General features: G+C 30.1%; 2 protein-coding genes and 85 non-coding genes across 87 annotated transcripts; 67 read left to right on the top strand and 20 right to left on the bottom strand.

Annotated features, from left to right (window-relative positions):
* The first annotated feature begins 15 nt into the window (after positions 1-15).
* On the top strand, positions 16-36 carry 21ur-8292. The gene has a single exon (NR_061919.1).
* A 328-nt stretch (positions 37-364) lies between these two features.
* Positions 365-385, top strand: 21ur-6119. The gene has a single exon (NR_061918.1).
* Positions 386-531: 146 nt separating this feature from the next.
* 21ur-10755 lies at positions 532-552 on the top strand. The gene has a single exon (NR_061917.1).
* Positions 535-555, top strand: 21ur-15631. The gene has a single exon (NR_061916.1).
* Positions 556-677: 122 nt separating this feature from the next.
* Positions 678-698, top strand: 21ur-6583. The gene has a single exon (NR_061915.1).
* On the top strand, positions 679-699 carry 21ur-15694. The gene has a single exon (NR_061914.1).
* A 284-nt stretch (positions 700-983) lies between these two features.
* 21ur-3787 lies at positions 984-1,004 on the bottom strand. Its single transcript, NR_061913.1, has one exon.
* Positions 1,005-1,150: 146 nt separating this feature from the next.
* On the bottom strand, positions 1,151-1,171 carry 21ur-10738. The gene has a single exon (NR_061912.1).
* Positions 1,159-1,179, bottom strand: 21ur-14653. Its single transcript, NR_061911.1, has one exon.
* Positions 1,180-3,891: 2,712 nt separating this feature from the next.
* On the bottom strand, positions 3,892-3,912 carry 21ur-13764. Its single transcript, NR_061910.1, has one exon.
* Positions 3,913-3,967: 55 nt separating this feature from the next.
* Positions 3,968-3,988, top strand: 21ur-7214. The gene has a single exon (NR_061909.1).
* Positions 3,969-3,989, top strand: 21ur-749. The gene has a single exon (NR_061908.1).
* 21ur-1848 lies at positions 3,972-3,992 on the top strand. The gene has a single exon (NR_061907.1).
* Positions 3,993-4,350: 358 nt separating this feature from the next.
* 21ur-1267 lies at positions 4,351-4,371 on the top strand. Its single transcript, NR_061906.1, has one exon.
* A 171-nt stretch (positions 4,372-4,542) lies between these two features.
* 21ur-11760 lies at positions 4,543-4,563 on the top strand. Its single transcript, NR_061905.1, has one exon.
* 21ur-638 lies at positions 4,546-4,566 on the top strand. The gene has a single exon (NR_061904.1).
* Positions 4,567-4,830: 264 nt separating this feature from the next.
* 21ur-1126 lies at positions 4,831-4,851 on the bottom strand. The gene has a single exon (NR_061903.1).
* A 156-nt stretch (positions 4,852-5,007) lies between these two features.
* On the bottom strand, positions 5,008-5,028 carry 21ur-14937. Its single transcript, NR_061902.1, has one exon.
* Positions 5,014-5,034, bottom strand: 21ur-7830. Its single transcript, NR_061901.1, has one exon.
* Positions 5,035-5,205: 171 nt separating this feature from the next.
* 21ur-7486 lies at positions 5,206-5,226 on the top strand. Its single transcript, NR_061900.1, has one exon.
* 21ur-5785 lies at positions 5,207-5,227 on the top strand. Its single transcript, NR_061899.1, has one exon.
* A 261-nt stretch (positions 5,228-5,488) lies between these two features.
* 21ur-3308 lies at positions 5,489-5,509 on the top strand. The gene has a single exon (NR_061898.1).
* A 133-nt stretch (positions 5,510-5,642) lies between these two features.
* Positions 5,643-5,663, bottom strand: 21ur-4669. The gene has a single exon (NR_061897.1).
* Positions 5,664-5,843: 180 nt separating this feature from the next.
* Positions 5,844-5,864, top strand: 21ur-609. Its single transcript, NR_061896.1, has one exon.
* Positions 5,845-5,865, top strand: 21ur-10193. The gene has a single exon (NR_061895.1).
* A 693-nt stretch (positions 5,866-6,558) lies between these two features.
* Positions 6,559-6,579, bottom strand: 21ur-5060. The gene has a single exon (NR_061894.1).
* A 417-nt stretch (positions 6,580-6,996) lies between these two features.
* On the top strand, positions 6,997-7,017 carry 21ur-2125. The gene has a single exon (NR_061893.1).
* Positions 6,998-7,018, top strand: 21ur-8229. The gene has a single exon (NR_061892.1).
* Positions 7,019-7,790: 772 nt separating this feature from the next.
* 21ur-10552 lies at positions 7,791-7,811 on the top strand. Its single transcript, NR_061891.1, has one exon.
* 21ur-5001 lies at positions 7,792-7,812 on the top strand. The gene has a single exon (NR_061890.1).
* Positions 7,793-7,813, top strand: 21ur-11195. The gene has a single exon (NR_061889.1).
* Positions 7,814-8,846: 1,033 nt separating this feature from the next.
* Positions 8,847-8,867, top strand: 21ur-812. Its single transcript, NR_061888.1, has one exon.
* A 139-nt stretch (positions 8,868-9,006) lies between these two features.
* Positions 9,007-9,027, top strand: 21ur-997. The gene has a single exon (NR_061887.1).
* On the bottom strand, positions 9,011-9,031 carry 21ur-10499. The gene has a single exon (NR_061886.1).
* On the top strand, positions 9,012-9,032 carry 21ur-13388. The gene has a single exon (NR_061885.1).
* A 147-nt stretch (positions 9,033-9,179) lies between these two features.
* Positions 9,180-12,611, top strand: str-78 (Seven TM Receptor; the record flags this gene model as incomplete). Its single annotated transcript, NM_070427.2, has 5 exons — positions 9,180-9,395; positions 10,224-10,311; positions 10,444-10,657; positions 10,878-11,019; positions 12,252-12,611. 5 exons carry the CDS (start codon positions 9,180-9,182, stop codon positions 12,609-12,611), a joined length of 1,020 nt encoding a protein of 339 aa, NP_502828.2.
* Positions 9,579-9,599, bottom strand: 21ur-12223. Its single transcript, NR_061884.1, has one exon.
* Positions 9,769-9,789, top strand: 21ur-654. Its single transcript, NR_061883.1, has one exon.
* On the top strand, positions 9,772-9,792 carry 21ur-14384. Its single transcript, NR_061882.1, has one exon.
* On the bottom strand, positions 9,997-10,017 carry 21ur-9169. The gene has a single exon (NR_061881.1).
* On the top strand, positions 10,193-10,213 carry 21ur-10194. The gene has a single exon (NR_061880.1).
* On the top strand, positions 10,194-10,214 carry 21ur-519. The gene has a single exon (NR_061879.1).
* Positions 10,414-10,434, top strand: 21ur-4165. Its single transcript, NR_061878.1, has one exon.
* 21ur-10488 lies at positions 10,817-10,837 on the top strand. The gene has a single exon (NR_061877.1).
* 21ur-4519 lies at positions 11,277-11,297 on the top strand. Its single transcript, NR_061876.1, has one exon.
* Positions 11,401-11,421, top strand: 21ur-7694. The gene has a single exon (NR_061875.1).
* Positions 11,404-11,424, top strand: 21ur-5452. The gene has a single exon (NR_061874.1).
* On the top strand, positions 11,539-11,559 carry 21ur-10642. Its single transcript, NR_061873.1, has one exon.
* 21ur-6636 lies at positions 11,542-11,562 on the top strand. The gene has a single exon (NR_061872.1).
* Positions 11,778-11,798, top strand: 21ur-5021. The gene has a single exon (NR_061871.1).
* 21ur-5270 lies at positions 12,137-12,157 on the top strand. The gene has a single exon (NR_061870.1).
* On the top strand, positions 12,244-12,264 carry 21ur-10858. Its single transcript, NR_061869.1, has one exon.
* 21ur-8339 lies at positions 12,593-12,613 on the top strand. Its single transcript, NR_061868.1, has one exon.
* A 130-nt stretch (positions 12,614-12,743) lies between these two features.
* Positions 12,744-12,764, top strand: 21ur-5569. The gene has a single exon (NR_061867.1).
* 21ur-12690 lies at positions 12,745-12,765 on the top strand. The gene has a single exon (NR_061866.1).
* A 193-nt stretch (positions 12,766-12,958) lies between these two features.
* Positions 12,959-12,979, top strand: 21ur-4677. Its single transcript, NR_061865.1, has one exon.
* Positions 12,980-13,079: 100 nt separating this feature from the next.
* 21ur-9763 lies at positions 13,080-13,100 on the top strand. Its single transcript, NR_061864.1, has one exon.
* On the top strand, positions 13,081-13,101 carry 21ur-8979. The gene has a single exon (NR_061863.1).
* A 416-nt stretch (positions 13,102-13,517) lies between these two features.
* 21ur-678 lies at positions 13,518-13,538 on the top strand. The gene has a single exon (NR_061862.1).
* A 65-nt stretch (positions 13,539-13,603) lies between these two features.
* On the top strand, positions 13,604-13,624 carry 21ur-7537. The gene has a single exon (NR_061861.1).
* Positions 13,625-13,701: 77 nt separating this feature from the next.
* Positions 13,702-13,722, top strand: 21ur-2198. Its single transcript, NR_061860.1, has one exon.
* 21ur-1475 lies at positions 13,703-13,723 on the top strand. The gene has a single exon (NR_061859.1).
* On the top strand, positions 13,706-13,726 carry 21ur-5316. Its single transcript, NR_061858.1, has one exon.
* 21ur-15577 lies at positions 13,707-13,727 on the top strand. The gene has a single exon (NR_061857.1).
* Positions 13,728-14,309: 582 nt separating this feature from the next.
* Positions 14,310-14,330, bottom strand: 21ur-14063. The gene has a single exon (NR_061856.1).
* A 263-nt stretch (positions 14,331-14,593) lies between these two features.
* Positions 14,594-14,614, top strand: 21ur-5317. Its single transcript, NR_061855.1, has one exon.
* Positions 14,615-14,889: 275 nt separating this feature from the next.
* Positions 14,890-14,910, top strand: 21ur-13641. The gene has a single exon (NR_061854.1).
* Positions 14,911-15,063: 153 nt separating this feature from the next.
* 21ur-1284 lies at positions 15,064-15,084 on the bottom strand. The gene has a single exon (NR_061853.1).
* Positions 15,085-15,151: 67 nt separating this feature from the next.
* On the top strand, positions 15,152-15,172 carry 21ur-9233. The gene has a single exon (NR_061852.1).
* A 200-nt stretch (positions 15,173-15,372) lies between these two features.
* On the top strand, positions 15,373-15,393 carry 21ur-14502. The gene has a single exon (NR_061851.1).
* Positions 15,394-15,430: 37 nt separating this feature from the next.
* 21ur-5845 lies at positions 15,431-15,451 on the bottom strand. The gene has a single exon (NR_061850.1).
* Positions 15,452-17,286, top strand: srg-51 (Serpentine receptor class gamma; the record flags this gene model as incomplete). Its single annotated transcript, NM_070426.2, has 3 exons — positions 15,452-15,934; positions 16,613-16,879; positions 17,152-17,286. The coding sequence occupies 3 exons, from the start codon at positions 15,452-15,454 to the stop codon at positions 17,281-17,283; spliced, it is 882 nt and encodes a 293-aa protein (NP_502827.1). The 3' UTR covers positions 17,284-17,286.
* 21ur-2874 lies at positions 15,918-15,938 on the top strand. The gene has a single exon (NR_061849.1).
* 21ur-6346 lies at positions 16,154-16,174 on the top strand. The gene has a single exon (NR_061848.1).
* 21ur-5631 lies at positions 16,527-16,547 on the top strand. The gene has a single exon (NR_061847.1).
* On the top strand, positions 17,078-17,098 carry 21ur-9800. The gene has a single exon (NR_061846.1).
* 21ur-6384 lies at positions 17,079-17,099 on the top strand. Its single transcript, NR_061845.1, has one exon.
* On the top strand, positions 17,183-17,203 carry 21ur-5952. The gene has a single exon (NR_061844.1).
* On the top strand, positions 17,186-17,206 carry 21ur-10262. Its single transcript, NR_061843.1, has one exon.
* Positions 17,287-17,525: 239 nt separating the features above from the next.
* 21ur-2276 lies at positions 17,526-17,546 on the bottom strand. Its single transcript, NR_061842.1, has one exon.
* A 222-nt stretch (positions 17,547-17,768) lies between these two features.
* Positions 17,769-17,789, bottom strand: 21ur-10550. Its single transcript, NR_061841.1, has one exon.
* A 546-nt stretch (positions 17,790-18,335) lies between these two features.
* On the top strand, positions 18,336-18,356 carry 21ur-7126. The gene has a single exon (NR_061840.1).
* Positions 18,357-18,608: 252 nt separating this feature from the next.
* Positions 18,609-18,629, bottom strand: 21ur-625. The gene has a single exon (NR_061839.1).
* On the bottom strand, positions 18,612-18,632 carry 21ur-396. The gene has a single exon (NR_061838.1).
* A 178-nt stretch (positions 18,633-18,810) lies between these two features.
* 21ur-3830 lies at positions 18,811-18,831 on the bottom strand. Its single transcript, NR_061837.1, has one exon.
* A 309-nt stretch (positions 18,832-19,140) lies between these two features.
* Positions 19,141-19,161, top strand: 21ur-6925. The gene has a single exon (NR_061836.1).
* Positions 19,144-19,164, top strand: 21ur-4014. The gene has a single exon (NR_061835.1).
* Positions 19,165-19,323: the final 159 nt, after the last annotated feature.

Here is a 19,323-nt window from a genome sequence, read left to right as displayed (position 1 = left end):
ATAAACAGTGATTACTGGATATTTTTTCAAAGAATAAATCAATTAACACGTTCTCAGCTGGCATATCATAATAATCTTACAAATTGGATTTCGAAAAAGATTCTCAAACTTATGAACAGAAAAATATCAGTTTAATTTTAACTACCGCAGGTTATCCGCAGGCTCAGTGAATGTAAAAAAAAGTCCGTGTCTATGAATCAAAAATCTCTCAAAAATTGTTTCAAATAACAAGAAATATGTTTTTAATTTCCTAATTTCTGGTCCCCGAGATGATCCTGAAATTTTAGAAAAAAATTTCTTTAAGCTTTAAAACTTTACTCATCCGATTGTCTTATAAAACATCTTACATTCAGTGAAAAAATGTTGATCCAAAGTCTGGACAAAACGACAAATTAAAATATTTTTTCAAAAATTAGAAGTTTTGATTTAAAAAAAAACTAAAAAAATCGAAAAAAAAAAATCCAGATTTCACATAACAATTATATTTCTGTTTCAATTTTAAAAAAAGTAAATAGTTTTTATTTTCATCATTATCATTTAATAAGTTACTGACAAGAATAAGTAAACAACATGGAAATTAACATGACTTTGGTAAATTTTTGCTTTTATTCGCTTGAACTTGAAAATTTCCACAGTTTCGAGTTGTTAAAATATAGTTCAACCCTTCCCAACAATAATAACTTTAATAAAAAGTAAAGTAAAATTCTGGGAAATTTTTTTAAAAATTTCTTTTTTACCATACACAATTCGTCAAAAGACAGAAAATGACGAGAAATAAGGAGATTTTAAATCTTAATTTTGTCGGTATAATTTAGAAATAAAATATTTTCATGACCGTTTTACTTTGACCGGATTTGAACTCGCAAATTTTAGAGTTGCCAAGATTTAGTATTTGTCACCGACGTTTTGTGGGCACATAAAATTAGTGCTTCTTTGTAAAAAACAAATGCTAGAAAGCGTAAGCTTCACAAGTTTCAAATTTCAACGTGTGACTCCAACCCAGAATGTTCAACATCAAAAATCTCCCAAATATACAGACACCTTGAAACGGCAAAAAATTAGAATTTATTGAATGCAGCGCAGATTTTTGAACAGTTAGTCACAATTTGCCCCATTTTTATGTAATTTCTGTGTTTCTCTGAAAAATTTATTCATTTTGTTCCAATGTTGAATAAAACATTAAATTACACTCATTTTTCATAGTAACTTGAAACCACGTGAAACATCAGAAATTTAAAAAATCAAAAGGCTTACAAGTTACCAAAACGCATAGTTACCTTTATGGTTACGAGAAATTGTGCTTTAAAAAAAATTAAAGTTGCAAGAATAGCGTAGTCATAAATAATACCAATTATATAATGTGTAACTCGAAATAGGCAAAAATCTGTATTTTCAAAAAATTAATTGTTTTTTCTGTTTCAAATAATTTTTACTTTTGAAACCAACTCTTTGCTGTATTATAAGAGAGTGCTCCCTCACCCATCGCACCGCATATGTTTCGTTCCGCTTCCATTGCTGAATGACCAAGACGAAATTCATAAAGAAGAAGCAATCTAACGTCTCGACGTTCAAGTTTGATGATTGTCATCGTGGCAAAGTAGAAATGGATGAAATGAATCTTTTCTGAAAGGGGACGACCCGACCTTGACACGACCTACGATGAAAAAATTTTAAAACTTTCTAGAAGTTTTGGAAAAATATTTGAAAAAAAGTACAAAAACTTATGGGACAACCTGATATTTTTAAGATTTTTTCAATGTTTTCATTCTGTTTTCTTCTGTCCGAACAGCACTGTAGCACAGAAACAAAATGACCACGTTCATGATACTCAGTCTTCAAACCTAAATTGGCTGTTATCTCAAAATCCAACCCCGAATTTTATATTTTCGATGAAAACGAAAAATGACCGCCAGAAAATTGTCTATCTTTTCTATTAAAAACTGATTGGTTTAAAATTCCTAATCTTGATAAAAAAGTTATCCAATTCCGTTTTTGCTGGATTGACAAATCTAAGAAACGTTATTTTAAATTTGAACAGTTACTTGGACATTTAGAAAAAAAATTTAATTTAAAGTGTAATAATATTGAAATTCTGACATTTTCCCTCTAAACTTATAAAATTTTAGAAATGCTCTTAAAATTTACTTACTTTACTAGAAGTTTAATTTCACAATCATTTTGTAAAATAATTTTGGTGGAAATAATACGAGATGTCTAAAAATTGGAAAATTAATTCGTCGAGTTCCAGAGGCAAATCCAATTCAGAGCACAATGAAACTGCGAAGGCATTCGAAAAAGAATACGGGCTTTTACCGAGTATACTGAAAAAAGATAAATTTTGTGATCAACTAGTTAAAAAATTTAGATATCGAAAAATCCATGCTAATAAATACTCGTAGATTCAACATATAAATATCCAAAAAAAAATAAAAAAATCGTTCTTATTATTTAACCTACTAGTATAGACTAGCGCGTCAAGCGCGCTAGGCTTCGCAGTGCATTAAGTTGGTAAACTGGGGAAAATTTGGATCTTTTTTAACCAAAATTGACTGAGCCATGGCCATTTGAAGATAATATTTTTTCTGGGTCTTTTTTAAGTGTATTCGGGCCTGTGGCACTCATCCTGATTTATTGGGCTTAGAGTAGGTTTAACGATTGTCCAACACTTCTATGTGTATTCGGGCCTGCGGCCCTCAATCCGGATTACCTGGCCTTTCCAAAAACAGACGTAGTCTCATAGGAGGCCTCCGGCCTGCTCTGCTGGGAGTAGGGATAGAAATGACTTAAAGTTTCTAAGAGTAAGAAGGCGGCCCTAGTCCCTGATTTTTGGGTTTGAGTGAAATACAATAGCATCGCAGGCCTCCGGCCTGCCCAGCTGGCAATGAGGTTAAAATTTTCGAATAGTGCGGTCCAGGGGTGTGCGGCAAATCTCAAAATTTTGATGAACCATCACTATAACTCAATTTTGTGCCATTTTACTTAACTTTTGTAGACCAATAGTTTTTGTCAAAATTGCACTGCCAAATTTTTTACGTGTGCGGCAAAGTTCAAAATTTGCCGAGCTCGGCAATTTTGGCAAATTTGCCGCACACCCCTGATGCGATTTTCAATAGGATTAGAAAAAAGTAGAAATCTCGAAAAATCTTAAAAATTAAATTCTCCTCACGTTATAAAATAAGAAATGAAAACGATCGAATTCATCCCCAAAATAGAGAGAGAGAGAGTGGTAGGAAATTTTTTCACGTTTAATCCATCCTTTTAATTTTGCAAAATTTGAATGATGGCCTACATTTTGGAAAGTTGGTCAATTTTTTTCCAAATAGTTTCAAAAAATTGGTAATTCGAAGTTCTATCTTGTGCACAAATTGGAACCAAATGCCAGAAAAACTGAAGATTTGGGACTGAAAAACATAAAACTGTTCAGTACAAAGAAAATATTCAATTTTCGCGGTCTCCAGAAACCCGCGCAAATCAGTGTTCCACCCTTCCCAAAACCAATCCCCTCAATAATGACCATGGTGGGGCAACTATTTTTGAGAAATTCGCACTTATTGAACGCAAAAGCGCCAGCTATGAGCCAAGTTATTAAAGCTCAAATTTTGTACATTTTTATCGGACACCCCATTACGACAACGTGCCCTTATTTTTTATTTCTGTCAAGAATGCAATTTCAGGATTTAATATAGGAAGAGGCAGAAAATACAAGTCTGCATGTCAACTTAAACAATCAGACATCTCTAGTGAATTTGGTCGTCTAGCTATGCATCAAATTTTGTAAGTTTCAGGTTTATGCTCCAAAACCGGACTTTCAAGCTAAATTAAATAAAAAACAGTTTTTTTTTGAAAATGATTATCGTAAACTGGTGTAACAACAAACATATGATCAACTTTTGAACAAAGCTCACTAAAAAATTAATCAATACTTTTTCACATTTTTAATTTAAAAACAACTTTAAATTGAAAAAAATTGATAAAGGCAGAATTTTATCAACAAAAAAATTTTAAAAAAACGGAAAACACTCAAACAAAACTATAAAAGGAGAAAAATTTGTGTATAATTGGAGTTGGGAAAAATTATTTGTTCTATGATCTATTTTGAATAATTTTCTGTTTGAACCAGTTTTAAACCAAATTAGAAACCAAGTGGATCTTTTCACAAAATATTTTCATTGGAATTATAAATTTGCAGATGTTTTTTTTTTTTTTTTGAAAAAAAAAACCCCTCAAATACTTAATAGTTTTTAATTATTTTTAAGTCTTTCTGAATCTGAATTTGACATTAAAAAAAGTTCGCTCAAATTCGACAGTTTCATATTTTTCATAAAGTCATCGTTGATGAGGCGAAACCAATAGGAACGAAATGAACAAAATAGGACGCCTGTAGAAAATATGGTAAAGTGGCATTCCTATTAGATAAAAAATTTATTCTACACGAAAACTATAAAAAATCTCTTTTAAAAAAGTTATAGTTGGGACCGTGTTAAAAAAAATGTCGGTACAATTTCAGATTTGTCTTAAAGTTGTATGTTTTCCAATCATTACTAATCTTTTCGTTCCTCTATCTAAATTTCTAATTTTTAGTTTTTTGTTTTAAATTTTGTTAAATCAAATTTATAATCAAAAATTATTTTTCAGGCATCGATTTCAAAAATGAGTTTTATTAAAGTGAAGCTACCAGAACATGTTCTAGAACAAACATCTAATCAAATCGGGACTTCACGAGTATTTGCAGATCTGAAGCGTTTGGCATGTTCCTAGTTTTATATGTATTTTAACAAAAAAAAATTGGAATCTAAACAAGGTAGTGCTTTCTAATTTTTTTTGAGTAACATTAAAAGCTGTACGGAATTATCAATTTTTGTTACATGTTCCTCAGTATAAAAACAACTTGAAACTGTACCAATTTTCAAGTTCAAAAATCCTTTGAATTTTTTTTTTGAAGAAGTTATGATTTTTTGACTTCTGCCGTAGTTGCGTTACTTGATGCATAGTCATTTGAATTTTTCCGATTTGTTCATTTCTCCAAGAATAAAATTATTTGTAGAATATGATATGTTACTTACTTATTTTATGAAACTGGAAAAAATTGCAGAAAACATTTCATATACCGCATTTTTTATTCCGACGTTTTGAAGAGTTAGAGCCGGAAACTTTTTTACAGTTTCACATATATTTCAAAATAATGTTGAAGTTACATGCAGATCATTTGAAGACCATTTTGATAGAAAAACAATTATTCTATGTTACATTTGCCTCATAGATGTTGAATCTTTGCTTTAATTACTGTTTCAAGATAGTAATTAATTTACCACTGGAAAAAACAATGTAAAATTGTGTCTCTTTATTCATGGTAAGTAACAATCTTGAAGAAGCCTCAAAGCCTAACAAAAATTATCGTTGATACAGGAAGAGATGCTGCCATGTTTTAAACAATTTTATTACTGCAATCAATTCGCTATAAAACGTTGGCCACGCCTTGTGGCTTCGCTCGTTGACTGACTATAGGGTTTCGAATAACTATTTTTATGTATTTTTCAACAAAAATGTATCACCAGTCAAATACCTCAATGAAACATTTAACAATACATTCAGAAATTGGACAGTATTGCAGAAAATGTTTTTAGAAAATGGTTAACACATAAAAGGATTCATCAAAGGACTTATTAATGATAAAAATTCAAATTCGGTGAAATAAGTCTGTTGAAACAATACAAATTTCGAATATGTGTAACCTATAACCGTTGTTTTTTAAATTGATATTCAATTAATATTTCAAAAATAGGAACCTTTGAAATACTCTGTTTCTTGCTGTTAACATAAAAATGCACTTTTACTGTCGATATTGAATCAGAACAATGGTACCCTTTTTTATTTTTTGGCCGTATTCAAAAATTTTTCTGCATGTTTTCTGAAAAACTGTCAAAAATTGCTTGCAAAACTATCTTATTTGAATTTTTTATATCATGCAGCTTATTTTGCACTTCTACGAGTTTAAAGGAGGTACACCGAACTGGTCTTGGACCAAATTAATTCAGAAATTTTGTATGTGCGCCTTCAAGTGTACTGTATTCAAAGAAACAATGAAAAAACCCAAATTGAGTTGAACGTTACTTTGCAAAAAGTATTTTAGAAAGAAACATTTTTTATTGATTTTTTGCATACAATAAAGTAACAAAAAAATTAAATTAAAAAATTTGGAGCTGGGCAGCCACATATTTAAGCAACTTTTACCAGACTGGTGTGCCTGTCCAAACCTAGAAGCGGATTGCCGTAGATCAAAATGACGATAAAAGGTGGGCAATCCTAATGAGAAGAATGCAGGTTGTTTCGGTCTAAGCTTTCGTTTATCAATGACTGGATTTTCAAAAAATTAAAATCAAGTTATGTCAAAAACAAGGCTTACAACATACAATTTTTGTGCAGGTTATGCGAAAATCTCGAAGCATTTTTCTACGACTTTAAAGGGAGGCGCATTTACGCGCGATGGTCTCGACACGCGCCACCCATTGATTTTTGGGGTGCGTGGCGAGACCAATGCCGGGACCATCGCGCGTAAATGCAAAAATTGAAGAGTAAGTAATAATAATAATAATAAGTATGTACTTATATAAAAGCAACGATACAGACACTTTCATCAAGAATTCAGACGCAGAATTTTTTTAAATTAAAATTGAAAATTTTCTTTTTTTTTTAAGCCCTAAATTTTTTGTAACAATTTCCAAAAGTTATTGGTTTTCCATGGAAAACTTGAAGTTTTCAGATTCAATACTGTATTTTTCAAACTTTAAAACAAAAATTATACTGTTCTTTAAATTAACTGTCTCTAGGCAAAACACGTTTCCATTTTTTGCAAAAAAAAATAAAAACTAAAAATAAAAAATTTCAAAATTTGGCACTTTTCGAGTAACAAAATCATTAACTTCTTTTATGTGTTCTCACAACTTAAAAGAACTGTTTCAAAACAACATTATCAACAAAAGATCTCGAAAAACTTAATTCTGAGGGTTTTGCAATTGCAGAAAAGTATAAACTTAAAGATATCTGAAATTTGATCAAAAAATTTTAAAACATTTTTTTAGGCTAACCACGACAAAATCTACAGAACTGTAAAACACCAATTCAAAAAAAATTTTAGGCTTTAAAATAATTGAAAGCTCACGAAAAATGAAACCACAAAACTATTCTAGTAATAAATTGAGCAGATTGTTTTAATACAAATAAAAAAATGGCTTTTATTCAATTTCATGTTTTCTAAGGAATATTATCAGTTGATTTGATGTATGAATTTTTAAAAAATGCATTAAAAGTATTACTGTTTCAAACATTTAATTTATTTGTGTCGTAAGTTGAATTTCTTTCAAGTTATACAGCTCGAATTGATCCATGTATCTTCCAAAACATGCAGGGCTACCGTATCTGAAATTGTTTTTCAAAATATTTTCTGGCAAATTCTTACATAACCTATTGTTTTTTATTATTTTACAGGATGTAGACAAGTCTGTATGTTAACGTCAATAATCAGACATCTCCAGAGAATTGGCTTGTCTGGCTATACAACTTATTTTGTCTCATGATTATATTTCAAACACGTCGTCGTAAGTTGCCTTATGGGGTTATTCAAGTAGTGTCGGAAAATTAAAAAGTGTAGAAAAATTACGTCACAACCTTATTCAAGTATATAAAAACATGTGTTTAAATACATTTGTGACGGCTTTGTGTGTGCCACCGGAAAACATTATTCAATACTGTTTCAAATTTTTCATAAAATCATCAAGCATAAACTGATTCCATTTATGAAGCTTCTAACTGATAGTGAATCAAACGGATTTCTGAATTTTTTTTTAAATGCATTTATTTATTTATTTGTGTGCTACGCGTAGCTACGTACTAATTGTAAGCCACCTGATTTCCATGTCTGCATGGTAACATCAATGAATCCCCCGGAGACAGTGTCGGCGCGCGATAGCAACTTGGCCAGCTAGCTATACAACTTATTATTATTTCGTTTTCTGTTTCATAAACGTTATTTGAACAAAATAACTAGGCCTGTGGAGTGGGTCGCCCCATTTTTTTTGGGTCGGCCGGGTCGGGGTCGTGTCCCCGACCCATTTTTCCAAAACTTAACAGAAAATTATCAAAAACTTGAAAAATTATTTTTTGTCAAAAAAACACGTGTAAAAGCTGAAAATTATAAAATTATCGTATTTTCGATACAAACAACAAAACAACAAAACAAACATGTTTTTTCAATTCCAGACATTTTCCGAAAATGGGTCGCGGGTCGACCCATCTCGACCCATTCAACAGGCCTAAAAATAACTATACAGAAGGCCGGTTTTTTAGTATTTATTCTGCTTTCCAGATTTTCTTGATTTCAAATAAAAAGTCAAAATTCAGTTGTTTCTCTGAACCAAAAACTTTTGACATTTTGACCAAAACTGGTTAAAAACTACCAGGACACCGAAAAAAAGAACGCCGGTCCGTGGATTTTTTCCGGTTTGCGAGCCCCAACAATTTATTGTTTTTAAGTAGTTTTTTTTCTAATCCTATTTCTAGCTTCATTATTTCGTTCACCTCTAGAAATGTTCCACATGAAAATGTATACTATTAGTTTTTCGGTGATGAATTGTGTGTTGACTGCTAATTCTCGTTTTGGGACTTTTTCAGTTTGGGAGCCCCACCAGTGAAATTATTAATCGAAAAAAAAACTTGTTAATGTTTTATAAAGCTTGTTCTGACTAAAAATGTATTTATCAATTCAGAAAATAGTTTTTTTAATTGTTAGAACAAATATATTTCTGCCGTACCATTAAGGACATTTAATCAGTACACAAATAATTTGTGGTTTACAACTGTGTATGCTATGAATTAGACTAAAATTTATTTAAACTAATACGAAAAATACAATAAAATACTATAATTTTTCGTTTTCCAATATGTAACCAAGTTTTTTGTGTTTACAGTTTCTCGTTCATGTTATATAAATAAAAAGTTTTCAAAAGTTAATTCGGTCCACGAGATGATTCTTTTGATAAATTTGATCCACCAGGTAAAATCTAAAATATTTGTTTGAAACGTCATAAATTTCAAATTTTTTTGCATGTGGAAAATTTATTTTTTCTCTTGAAAACATTAAAATTAATAAAATGTTCCACACCTATTTTTCAGATTTGCCAGTCATGTCCACCCCCTCGTCTTCCAGCTATGTCCAATGGCTCAACGTCTCTCGTATCACTGACTTTATCACATTCATAATGTCCACTTTAATCAATGGAGTACTTCTCAACCTAATAAAAACCAGCTCCCCTAAACATTTTGGGAACTATGTCTATTTGATGATGGCATTTTCAATCAATAGTCTGGTTTTTGCAACGATCCATGCTTTTATACAACCGGTAAGGAGCAATAATGCCTATATTTTGAAAACTAGTTTTGTTAGTTCAAAATAATATTAAAAAATCACGGTTTCAAAATCTCCGGGACTTTTTTTTGAACATAAACGACAAGCCTATTTGGAAAAATTTTTTCAATCAAAAAATTTTGACATTAATAGTTTATAATTTATAATTAATATCCTATTATGTGCTAAGAAGGCACCACTAAAAAACTCTGGAGGAGAGGATTTTTATTTAAAAAAGTTGAAACGGGAAACATTTTACAAAAAATCAAATTTTAGAATACCACTTTACTGTCCAAATTATTTAACTTTGCAAATTTTTGACAGTTTCACAGTTTGCATAAAATAACTCCCGTGCGTGCTGATGTTGATATTTCCAATGTACCATAAAACAAATTTTCTTTTGAAAAACTGTTCGACTATTATGCCAAATTGATGTATAAACTTTTTGATAGATAATATATACAAACTTTTTTTTTCAAACCTCTGAACAGGCAAGTTCTTGAATCAAAAATTCTAAAATTAATTGTTCATTTTGATTTAAAAAATATTTTATGCTTCTTGCAATTTGATCAAATTCATTTTTAATTGAACTTGTTTCAGGGTAATGAAAAATTTGAATGAAATTTTTAAAAAATATGTACAGTTTCATGAAGCGTTTAAAACAGTTTCCATATCTAATTGTCAACGACTTGCTTGTTCCTCAGAAAATAAACAAATTCTGAAAATTCAGATTAATTTTTAAAAATTGATGTTTCAAACAATCCATATAAACGACGGAAAAATTTTGTTTGACTCCAACCAAAACAATTTGTATTTTCATCAGATAATCTCTACGGAAAAATACGTCTTATTCGTTTTCACATCGACAAATTATTTGGAAGTTCCACGGATTTTTATGCGAGGTCTTTTGTGTGAGTTTCAGCTATTTTTCACTATTTTCAAAAATTAAAACTGGAAAAAAAATTTATTGTTTCAAGTTGTGCACATTAAATAAAAGATGAAAGAAGAATCAATCACCTCATAATTCCATAATTTATTTCCAGCAATCTACGGAACAAGCTACAGTCAGGCATTGGTTTTCATAGCTGTTCAATTTGTGTACAGATGTTTTGCAATAAGTCGTCGGAAATATTTGCACTATTTCAAAGGGAAATTCTTGGGATTTTGGTTTGGATTGGTTGGAATATTTGGTGTGAATTGGGGGCTTTGCATATTTTTAATTGCCAGAGAGACCCCCCAGGTTGACGAGGTTTTGAGGTAAGTTTTAGCGATCCCTTCAAACAACTAGTAACAGCGCACTTTTTTCGGCCGAAAAGCTCCAATTTTCATTTGCTGAGTTTTCAGAAAAAAATACTCATTCCAAAAAATACTGTTTCAAAAAGTTATTATAAAACAATTTGAAACACAAACTGTCGTTAAATAAATATCATAGTAACGCCTAGAAAAAGCTATTGATAGCCGAGAAAACACATTTCAGACCAGTAATGACTTCAAGTTTCAACCTGAACATGACGGAAGTCTACTATGTTGCTGCAAGTTACGCCGTTGAAAACGAATTGGGAATACGGTCACTCAATTGGCCAACCATTTTTATGGTTATCAATTTTGCACTGATCATGGTAAGACTTACTCTAGCAGCCGACATTTTATGGGGACATTTTTTGAAAACATTTCGTAAAACGCACGCGTATTTGATACAAACTGTATGAAAAAAATTTAATTTTTTTTTAAGTTTAAGAAAATGTTCGAAATCTCAAATTGATTAAAAATAAATCTAAAACTATTCTGTAAAGCCAGTTTTGGAAGAAATTTTTCTAGGAACATTTTTTTGCTGTTTCAAAGTCATAAAAATACAGGGACAGAAATTCCAAGTTGCTCAGAGTAGATCTTCTGGTAAAATCATCAAGTTGAAGGAAAAAGTTATTTTGTTCCCATTGTTAAAAAAAAATAACAGTCAGTTTCATATTTCTTTTATATTTTGAAAGTAATTGAATTGAAATTGTTCTATTCCTCAGAATTTAAAAAAAACATATATCCAAATTGAAACAATCATGAAGTAGATTATTCATACTGGTAGAATAAAAAACAAACTTCAACAGTTTCACATAATTAATAAAATCAGCCAATTTTTGAAAATTTGTTGTCTGTTCGATTTAGCATTTTCAAAAAACGATTTTTTAAAGATAAAACTTATGTGAAAATTAATACAAAATGGCTCAAAAATACTTGGCTTCAAATTCTTCCATTCTGTGAAAATAATTTCTACAGTTTTTCTACGTTCAATAATAATTTTCTAAACTCAATGTAGAAAAAAAATTTAAACAGTTTTTACAGTTTCATGTACTCCATTTGTTCTGAGAACAAAACTTATCATCAATTGCTTCTTTGAAAACTTCCAAAATTTGAAATCTTTTTGTAAATCTGGTTCTCTGTTATTAGCGAAACTTGTGAAATATGTGGTTTCATTTTTTTAAATCACTAGTTTTAGGATCCTACTGGGGTTCAGAACCAATTATTCCTCACAAGTTTCCCATTTTAACTAAAAGTTTCGAAAAAAAACACCGCGGTTTTGGTAACTGCTGAAATTCTGCAAAGTTTCAGTTTTTCAAGTGAACATCTTTTTGAAATATCGGTTGCAAACTCATTTCTCTCCATGTACCAAAAACAAAAATTTCAAATATAATTTCTACTATTTTACAAATATTGTAAAAGTCGGAATGATTTGCAAAACATTGGTACAGTCGTTTTTCTTTCAATCATTTTGCGAATATTATACAATCATTCTAAAAATTTTCCTACAGTTCCATTTGTCTTTTACATAAAAATTGTTTCAAAAAAATCAATTTTCCAGGGTCTCTCGTTCTCCGTGATTCTTCTATGCCTATACTTTATCCATCACAAAATGAAAGGTGTCACCTATTCAAAAGTCTACGAAGCCGTCCAAAAACAACTCTACAGAGCTCTGTTATCCCAAATGATTGTTCCTTTGATTCTCATCTACATACCCATTCTAATAGTAATGATTCTTCCAATTTTTAATGTAAAAAATGATGCTTCCACTAGTTTAACCTCCATTTTAATTTCCATCTACCCAGTGCTAGACCCTTTTGCTGTGATAATGATTATATCAGTTTATCGGCAAGGCTTTTTCAATATGTTTAGAAATAAGCCAGTGAATAATCAAGTGGCCAATTTGGATATGAGTTTGTGAATTTTGAGAATAAAAATTAATTTTAAAGAAGTTTTTCTACAAGCTGTGTGGAATTTTTTGACATCAAAAAATTAAAAAAAAAACTACAGTTTCACATTGTTGTTAAAGTGTAATGATATTTGCCTTCAATAATTTTGTGCCATTAAGAGAAGCTACCCGCGCACCCCTCGTTAATATAAAAATTTCTTGCTCAAAATTGAATGAAAAACAACTTCCGTTAGAAACATTAGAGGCTTGCAAAACTCAGCCCCCTAATTTTGTGAAACATTATTTTCCAAAAATGTTTTAAAAAAATTAATTTGTGTTTCATATTTTTTGTTTAAGTGCGTGACAATTGTTATCGGTACTACCGTTGCTGCCGATGGAAACGTTTCGCTGCTTCAATGCGCCTCATTATTAAGTTGGAGTAATATTAATTTTCACTATTTCGCGTTCTTTTTATATTATGCCGGCAGGAAAAGTTTAAAATTTCAACGTATGAAAAATCTGAAAATCTGAAAGATGAGACAAAAAGTCACTATCTAACTTTTATTCAATTCAAAACATGATTTTTGTTTTAAAAAGCAGCATTTACCTTTAATTGAACATTTTATTGCTAAAAAGCACCAGAAAATTTGCAAACTATAATATGTTTCAAATATTGAAAATAAAATGAAGAAACCCCAATTAATATAGCCGGAAAAGGCCAAAAAATATCGAAACTAGATCATTAACTTGCGCTCAAATGAAAAATAAATCGGCTCTTTTTAATTTTATGTTGCAAATCTAAAAAAAACGTAAAATTCCGTAATTTTTCACAGTTTTAAAAAAATTAATGTTTGGTTATGGAAAAAAAACACAAGACGTTAGATTAATTTTTACCGTTTCACGTTCTTGTTATATTAATGGGCAAGAAAAATTAGCTAATGTGAAAAGCCCACTATTTTCACTATTGATACATTTTTCACAGTTTCACATTTCTATCATAACCAAACATTAATTTTTTTAATTGTTTGCCGAATCTCATAAATCAGTTTGAAAATTGAAAAATCAAGTTAAATTTTCAGCAGTTTCACATTTTCTATTTAATCAGTTAATTTTTTGATCGCAATTGGTGGATCGTCATTTGGTGGTAGTCAGTTATAAAATAAAGTGAACATTCTGAAATTAGGAGCGGGAGATAATTGATTTTCGTATTGAGAATCATCATTATTCGAAAAAGAACCGATTAACTTACTTACCAGTGGTATAATGTTTTTGAAAATTCTAAACATTTTTTGGAGTTGTTTCTTCTATTTTAAATTTTTTTTAAAGTAGCAGTTTTCATTGCGTACCATGCATTTGCCAAATACAATTTCTTGTAAAAACGCACGTATTGGTGTTTGCAGAGTTTATCTCTCTCTCTCTCTCAGTTTCAGATCTTATTTTTTATATATAAAAGTGAAAATGTTTTAGTCAATTTCTATGAAGTTTAACTTTTTGAGCAAAATCTGCAAAATTGCATGACAATTTTTTTTACTGATCCGTGTTTTTTATAAAGAAAAAATAAATACAAGGAATGTTATGTGGGTTGAAAACGACATGTCTAACAAACTTCGGCTGAAGTATTCATAAAATTTATATTTTTCGAGAAAAAATGTCCGTTGTTTTATTTGTTTGGAGAATTTTTATTTTCAAACTAATTGTTTAACTGAATTCAGTTTCTATTAGATTTATTGTATCAAATAAAAGGAAAATAAAACCACACAACGCCGCATCAGTTTTTTTTAAACTTTGTTGAAACAGCATTTCTCGAATATTTACTCCTTTTCACAAAATCGGCAACAATGAAGCAAACTCATATAATGTTGGCTGCACATTTTTTATTATTATTTTTTGGTGTTATCTTTGTTTGCAATTAGAAAATACTTTTAAAAGTTTTATTTTTTCATTTTCAGAAGTAAAAAAAGAAAACTAATGTTTCATCTATTCCATAATTATTGAATACTTTTCAGAAATTTCAATCGAATCAATTTTTTTGTTCTGAAAATAGAATAATTTGCTGATTGGCCGCAAAACTCTAATTCAAAAAAAAGTTATTCAAAATACTATATGAATTTTTGTTTATCATAGTTCATGTTGAAAGTATTAGGAAGTGAATGCAAATAAACTCATTCCCACAAACTCAACAATTTTCTCATTACATCAATTATTAAAAAATGGTAATTTTATAATTGTTTGAATAAAGTCAATTTCTAATTTTAAAAAATATTTCTGTGTCAACGATGCCAGTTCGAAAGTATGTTTTTTCGTTTGATAGTAAGATGGTATATTTGATACTCAAATGCGGAAAAGTATTCGAATTCAGAAGTTTACAAAAACATGCAAAGCGGGGGGTTCTTCAAAAATTTCTCAACTGCAAACAAAAATCGGCTGAAAAGCCACCGATCACCTTTCTCCGACGAACAAAAACATTTTGTCGGTTTCAGGCTTTCTATGAGTTATGGGCCCACTAATAACTTTCAAACCAAAAAAGACTGTTTCATAATGTTAATAAAACATACTAGAACTTGGAAAATTGATTTGTCGTTTTCTCTTTTATAAATGTTAGGTTAGAGGCTTTTATTTCGCTGATTTTTCCAATTCATACAGTTTTCTCTCAAAAAAAGAAAAAAACACTTTTCTAAATTTTGGAAGCAAACCCTTCACTTTTGAATGATCAAAAATTCCAAATAGAAAATTAGATTAAAATAGAGCCAGTTTTACAATAATTATAGGTTAGCACCACTACAAACCTCGACAATTATCTCCTTTAAAGCACAATCTATAATTACTCCAATTTCTCTTCCATATCGCTTGTTTGATTTTATTAAAATCTCATAATGAATTTTATGACAATCCTCTCAATTTGTTATGGCACTGCTACAGTACTTCTTATGATAATTCTAATATTTTTACTAACATTCCACAAATTGTTTATATATTCTTTCTACCGAATAATAGTGATGGATCTTATTCTAAACATAGCTTGTTGGTGCAACACATGGCCTCATCGGCTGGCATATAGTCATGTGATTCCACAATTTTTAGTGTCGATTTACGAGAGTTCAAATGTTATTCTGACAACTTCTCAGTTTCTTCAATCGTTCTTTTTTCATGTTCAGAGTTTGAGTACAATTGTAATTTGTACTCATAGATTGAGTGCTGCAAAATTGGAAAATGCAAATAAAATCTGGAATCGATATTATATTTTGGTGTATTTGGGAATTTTAGTGTATTCTTATTTGGTTACAAAGTTGATTCGGTTTCAGAAAATTCATTTTGACTATGGAATACAAAGATTTCTGATTGAGGATCTGCCAGAGGTAAGCTCTTTTTTGAAACGCCTCTTAAATGGCTCCGCTCATTGAAAGCTGGAATTTCGAAAATTGATACTTCGAACTTTGGGGCCAAAATGATCAAACCAGCCAAACTTCGTAAAGATACTCTTTGAAAAAATCTCGGAAAAACGTAAAGTCGGTTAAAAAAACAATGTTTTACTGTTTCTGGTATTTTGTAAAAGAAGCTCAACATTTTTTTTTCAATATTTTCGGAAAATTTGATTTATTTTCAGCTAAAACTCTTTAAGGCATATTTTAATAATATATTACGCGTTGTAATTTTATGCATCCATCCACGAAAATCGTTCGAAACATTTGAAATTTTAGCCGAAAAAACTGCAAAACTTCGAACGGCCAAAACGTTTTTTAGAGAAATTTTCAGAAAGTCTCATTACGAAATTCGGTAGTTTCTGTAGGTTTGGGCTTTTTTGGGTTACCAACATATTTGAAAAATAGAAAAATTTCGCTGCAAAAATTGAAAAAGAGCAATTTCCGAGCTGGTCCATCTTTAGTGCCTTTGAAATTTTTTTACTGTTTCTGGTATTTTGTAAAACAAGCTCAACATGTTTTGAATCAATCAAATGTTAATTTTACAAGAATAAATAAATATTTTTAATCGTTTCACAAATGAAACATTTTCAAATCTCCAATACTTCTTTACAGGAAGATAAAATGTTCAATGGCTCGTACTTATTTCTATTTTTCACCAGTTATGCCCTTATCATAATGATAATGGGTGGATTGACTCTTCAACAAGTCCGTGAACGTCTTGCCGACCATGCTGATCATTATAGACAGCTTCTTCAAAGACTCTCAAAAGTTGCAATATGCCATACAATAGTATTCTCATTGTACTTATGTTGGCAAGTTACCAATTCATTCTTGTCATATTACACATCGATTCCAGTACTGATGGTTGTGACTGATGTAGTGAGTTTCTTAGATACCAATAAATGAGCGGGCCTCGCATGAAAAAATCAATATTACACAATTAGAGATAGATCTTTACTAGAAAAAACTCTAGAAATTGAATAAAAAGGGGCAGATGCAGCAATTGATAATGAACGAAAAAAAAAATATTTGCTGTTTCCTGTTCTTGTAATAATTTTTTGAAAATTTCTCTGCTGGTTCCTTTTTCAAAAGAACAAGAATTATTCAAAAAAAAAGAAAAAATAATTAATTTTATACAGTTTCATCTTCAGGTTACATTCTCAATGCCTTACATACTACTAGTGTTTGATTTAAACGTTCGAGTGGCGCTCAAAAATGTAATACCTATTCAAATTGTTCGTGGAAGTGTTGGAGATTCCTCTCAAAACAATCAAGTCTCGTGAATAATTAATTCCAATGAAAATGTGATTATAACAATTTTATTAGCCTTCAGAGTTTGAAAAAAAAATTATGAATTTATAAAAACGTATGACGTTATAATTTTCTATAAATATAGTTAGTATGAATTTTAAAAGTAAGATGAGAAATAAGTATACATCATGTTTTTCGAATATGTGAAGTGTAAAATTAAACAGCATGAAAAATTCCACCAATTTTATTCCAAAACTGATGTTTTTCTTCTTTTTTAGAAGATATGGAAGCTTGATCAAAACCGTTATTTTGTTCAACAATATATGGAATGCTTGAAACATTTAATTTTTTTGAGTGGACACCTAAATATTCAGTGTTTATGTATATTCCCAACTATAAAAAACAGTTTGAAACGGTGGATATATTCTTCATTTTTTTTGTTTTTTTTTTTGAGATGAGCTAAACCAAAAAAAAGCTTCGAAACATGAATGTTTATTATAAAAAATTGAAAAGATAATCATGCGGAACAATCCATAAAATCTGGAAAATTTATCAAAAAAATTAAAATTAAAAGTTTGAAACAGGAAATTTTCGTAGAAGTTATTTATAAATTGCTAAATTCACCAAAATTCTGTAACTTGTCTGCTTCCCTGAAAATCGAGAATACTGGAAACCACAATTTTATGTCTAAATTTTTCTCAAAACAAAATTCGAGTTTTGTTTTGTCCATACAAATGCTCTCCACTGTACGCATCTATACTTTGCCTCTAGTGGTCGTAAAAAGTCATAAATAACAAAACAGTTGTCTCAATGGTTACCAGATTTTATCTCGTAATTTACCAGCACAAATTCGGATGTACCATGTTTAGACAAAGAAAATTCAAACCATTGTCTCTGGGCAACAACAGGTTGTAAACGATTCCCACCTGCCGTCAATGAGAGGAGCCAACACTGTTTTTCTGCTTTTATTATCTTTACTCTTTTTTCAAATGATTTTTGAAAGATATACGTTCTGAGAGATTAAAAAAAAAGTTTTCAACAGTTACAGAAACAGCATATGCGAAGCCTATTCAAATATGCTCATTATGAAGTTGAATGGGCATTTTAATCCTTCAAATAGGCTCACACAAAACATTTAGCGGCAGAGGAGCACTTTGAACTAGAGCTCTCGATTTAAACTGAAAATTAAAATATGACAACGGTTCTTTTCGGGCGCCAACATACTGTCGAATAGTCTGACTCTGAGGAAGGACTGTTCTGAAATGTTTTGACAGAAAGTGGGTTTCCCTGCAGGCAAAAACAAAACTTACCTACAGACATGACATATTTTGCCTTGAAAGTGAAATTTGAAGAACATTTTGTAAAACAACAGAATTTACTACCAAACAGTGTTTGATCTTAGTTTTAAAAAACCATTTGAAACATACATAGAACAATTTTTTGAAATTAATTTTTGAACAGTTGAAATGAACCCAAATATTTAATTAAACACGTTTGAAACATCCATTTTCTGTTTTCATGTAATTTTTCGCGTGCACTTGTAATATTCTTCTGGCGTTACAAAGGTAATCATTGCTCAATTAGACCATTATTATTTGTATACAAATTTCAAAGATTTTTGAAACAGTAGATAAAATATTATACAATTCTAATTCTTCAAGCCAATTTTTTCATTTGTTTGATTACTGATCTTATAATTTTCTAACATCATTATCCTCATTTTGTATTTGTCAGGTGAGCATTTAAACCCTTGGGATCATGACGATCAAGCTTCTGACTTGAAATGAGTATAAAATAGGCATTCTGACTTAAAATTTCCGTAACTAGAATCGTTACAAATTATCCTGTTTTACAACCTCATTATGTTTTCACAGTGAAATTTTGTTAACTGATAAAAAACATCAGGCTGGTAATATTGTTTAGAAAAGCGATTGCAACAATTTTTCTTAGTGTGTTCCTGCCTTCAGAATGTATGCATTGAAAAATAGAAGCCTGAATCAAATTTTTGAAAAAAAAAATTAGCACAATTACATTATTGAGACTAATTTAATAAGTTTAAAATTCCCACTGTT

Source organism: Caenorhabditis elegans, chromosome IV, assembly GCF_000002985.6.
Source record: "Caenorhabditis elegans chromosome IV".
Taxonomy (NCBI): domain Eukaryota; kingdom Metazoa; phylum Nematoda; class Chromadorea; order Rhabditida; family Rhabditidae; genus Caenorhabditis; species Caenorhabditis elegans.
The sequence above is the reverse complement of the archived record's forward strand: the minus strand, read 5'-3'. Positions and strand labels throughout refer to the sequence as shown.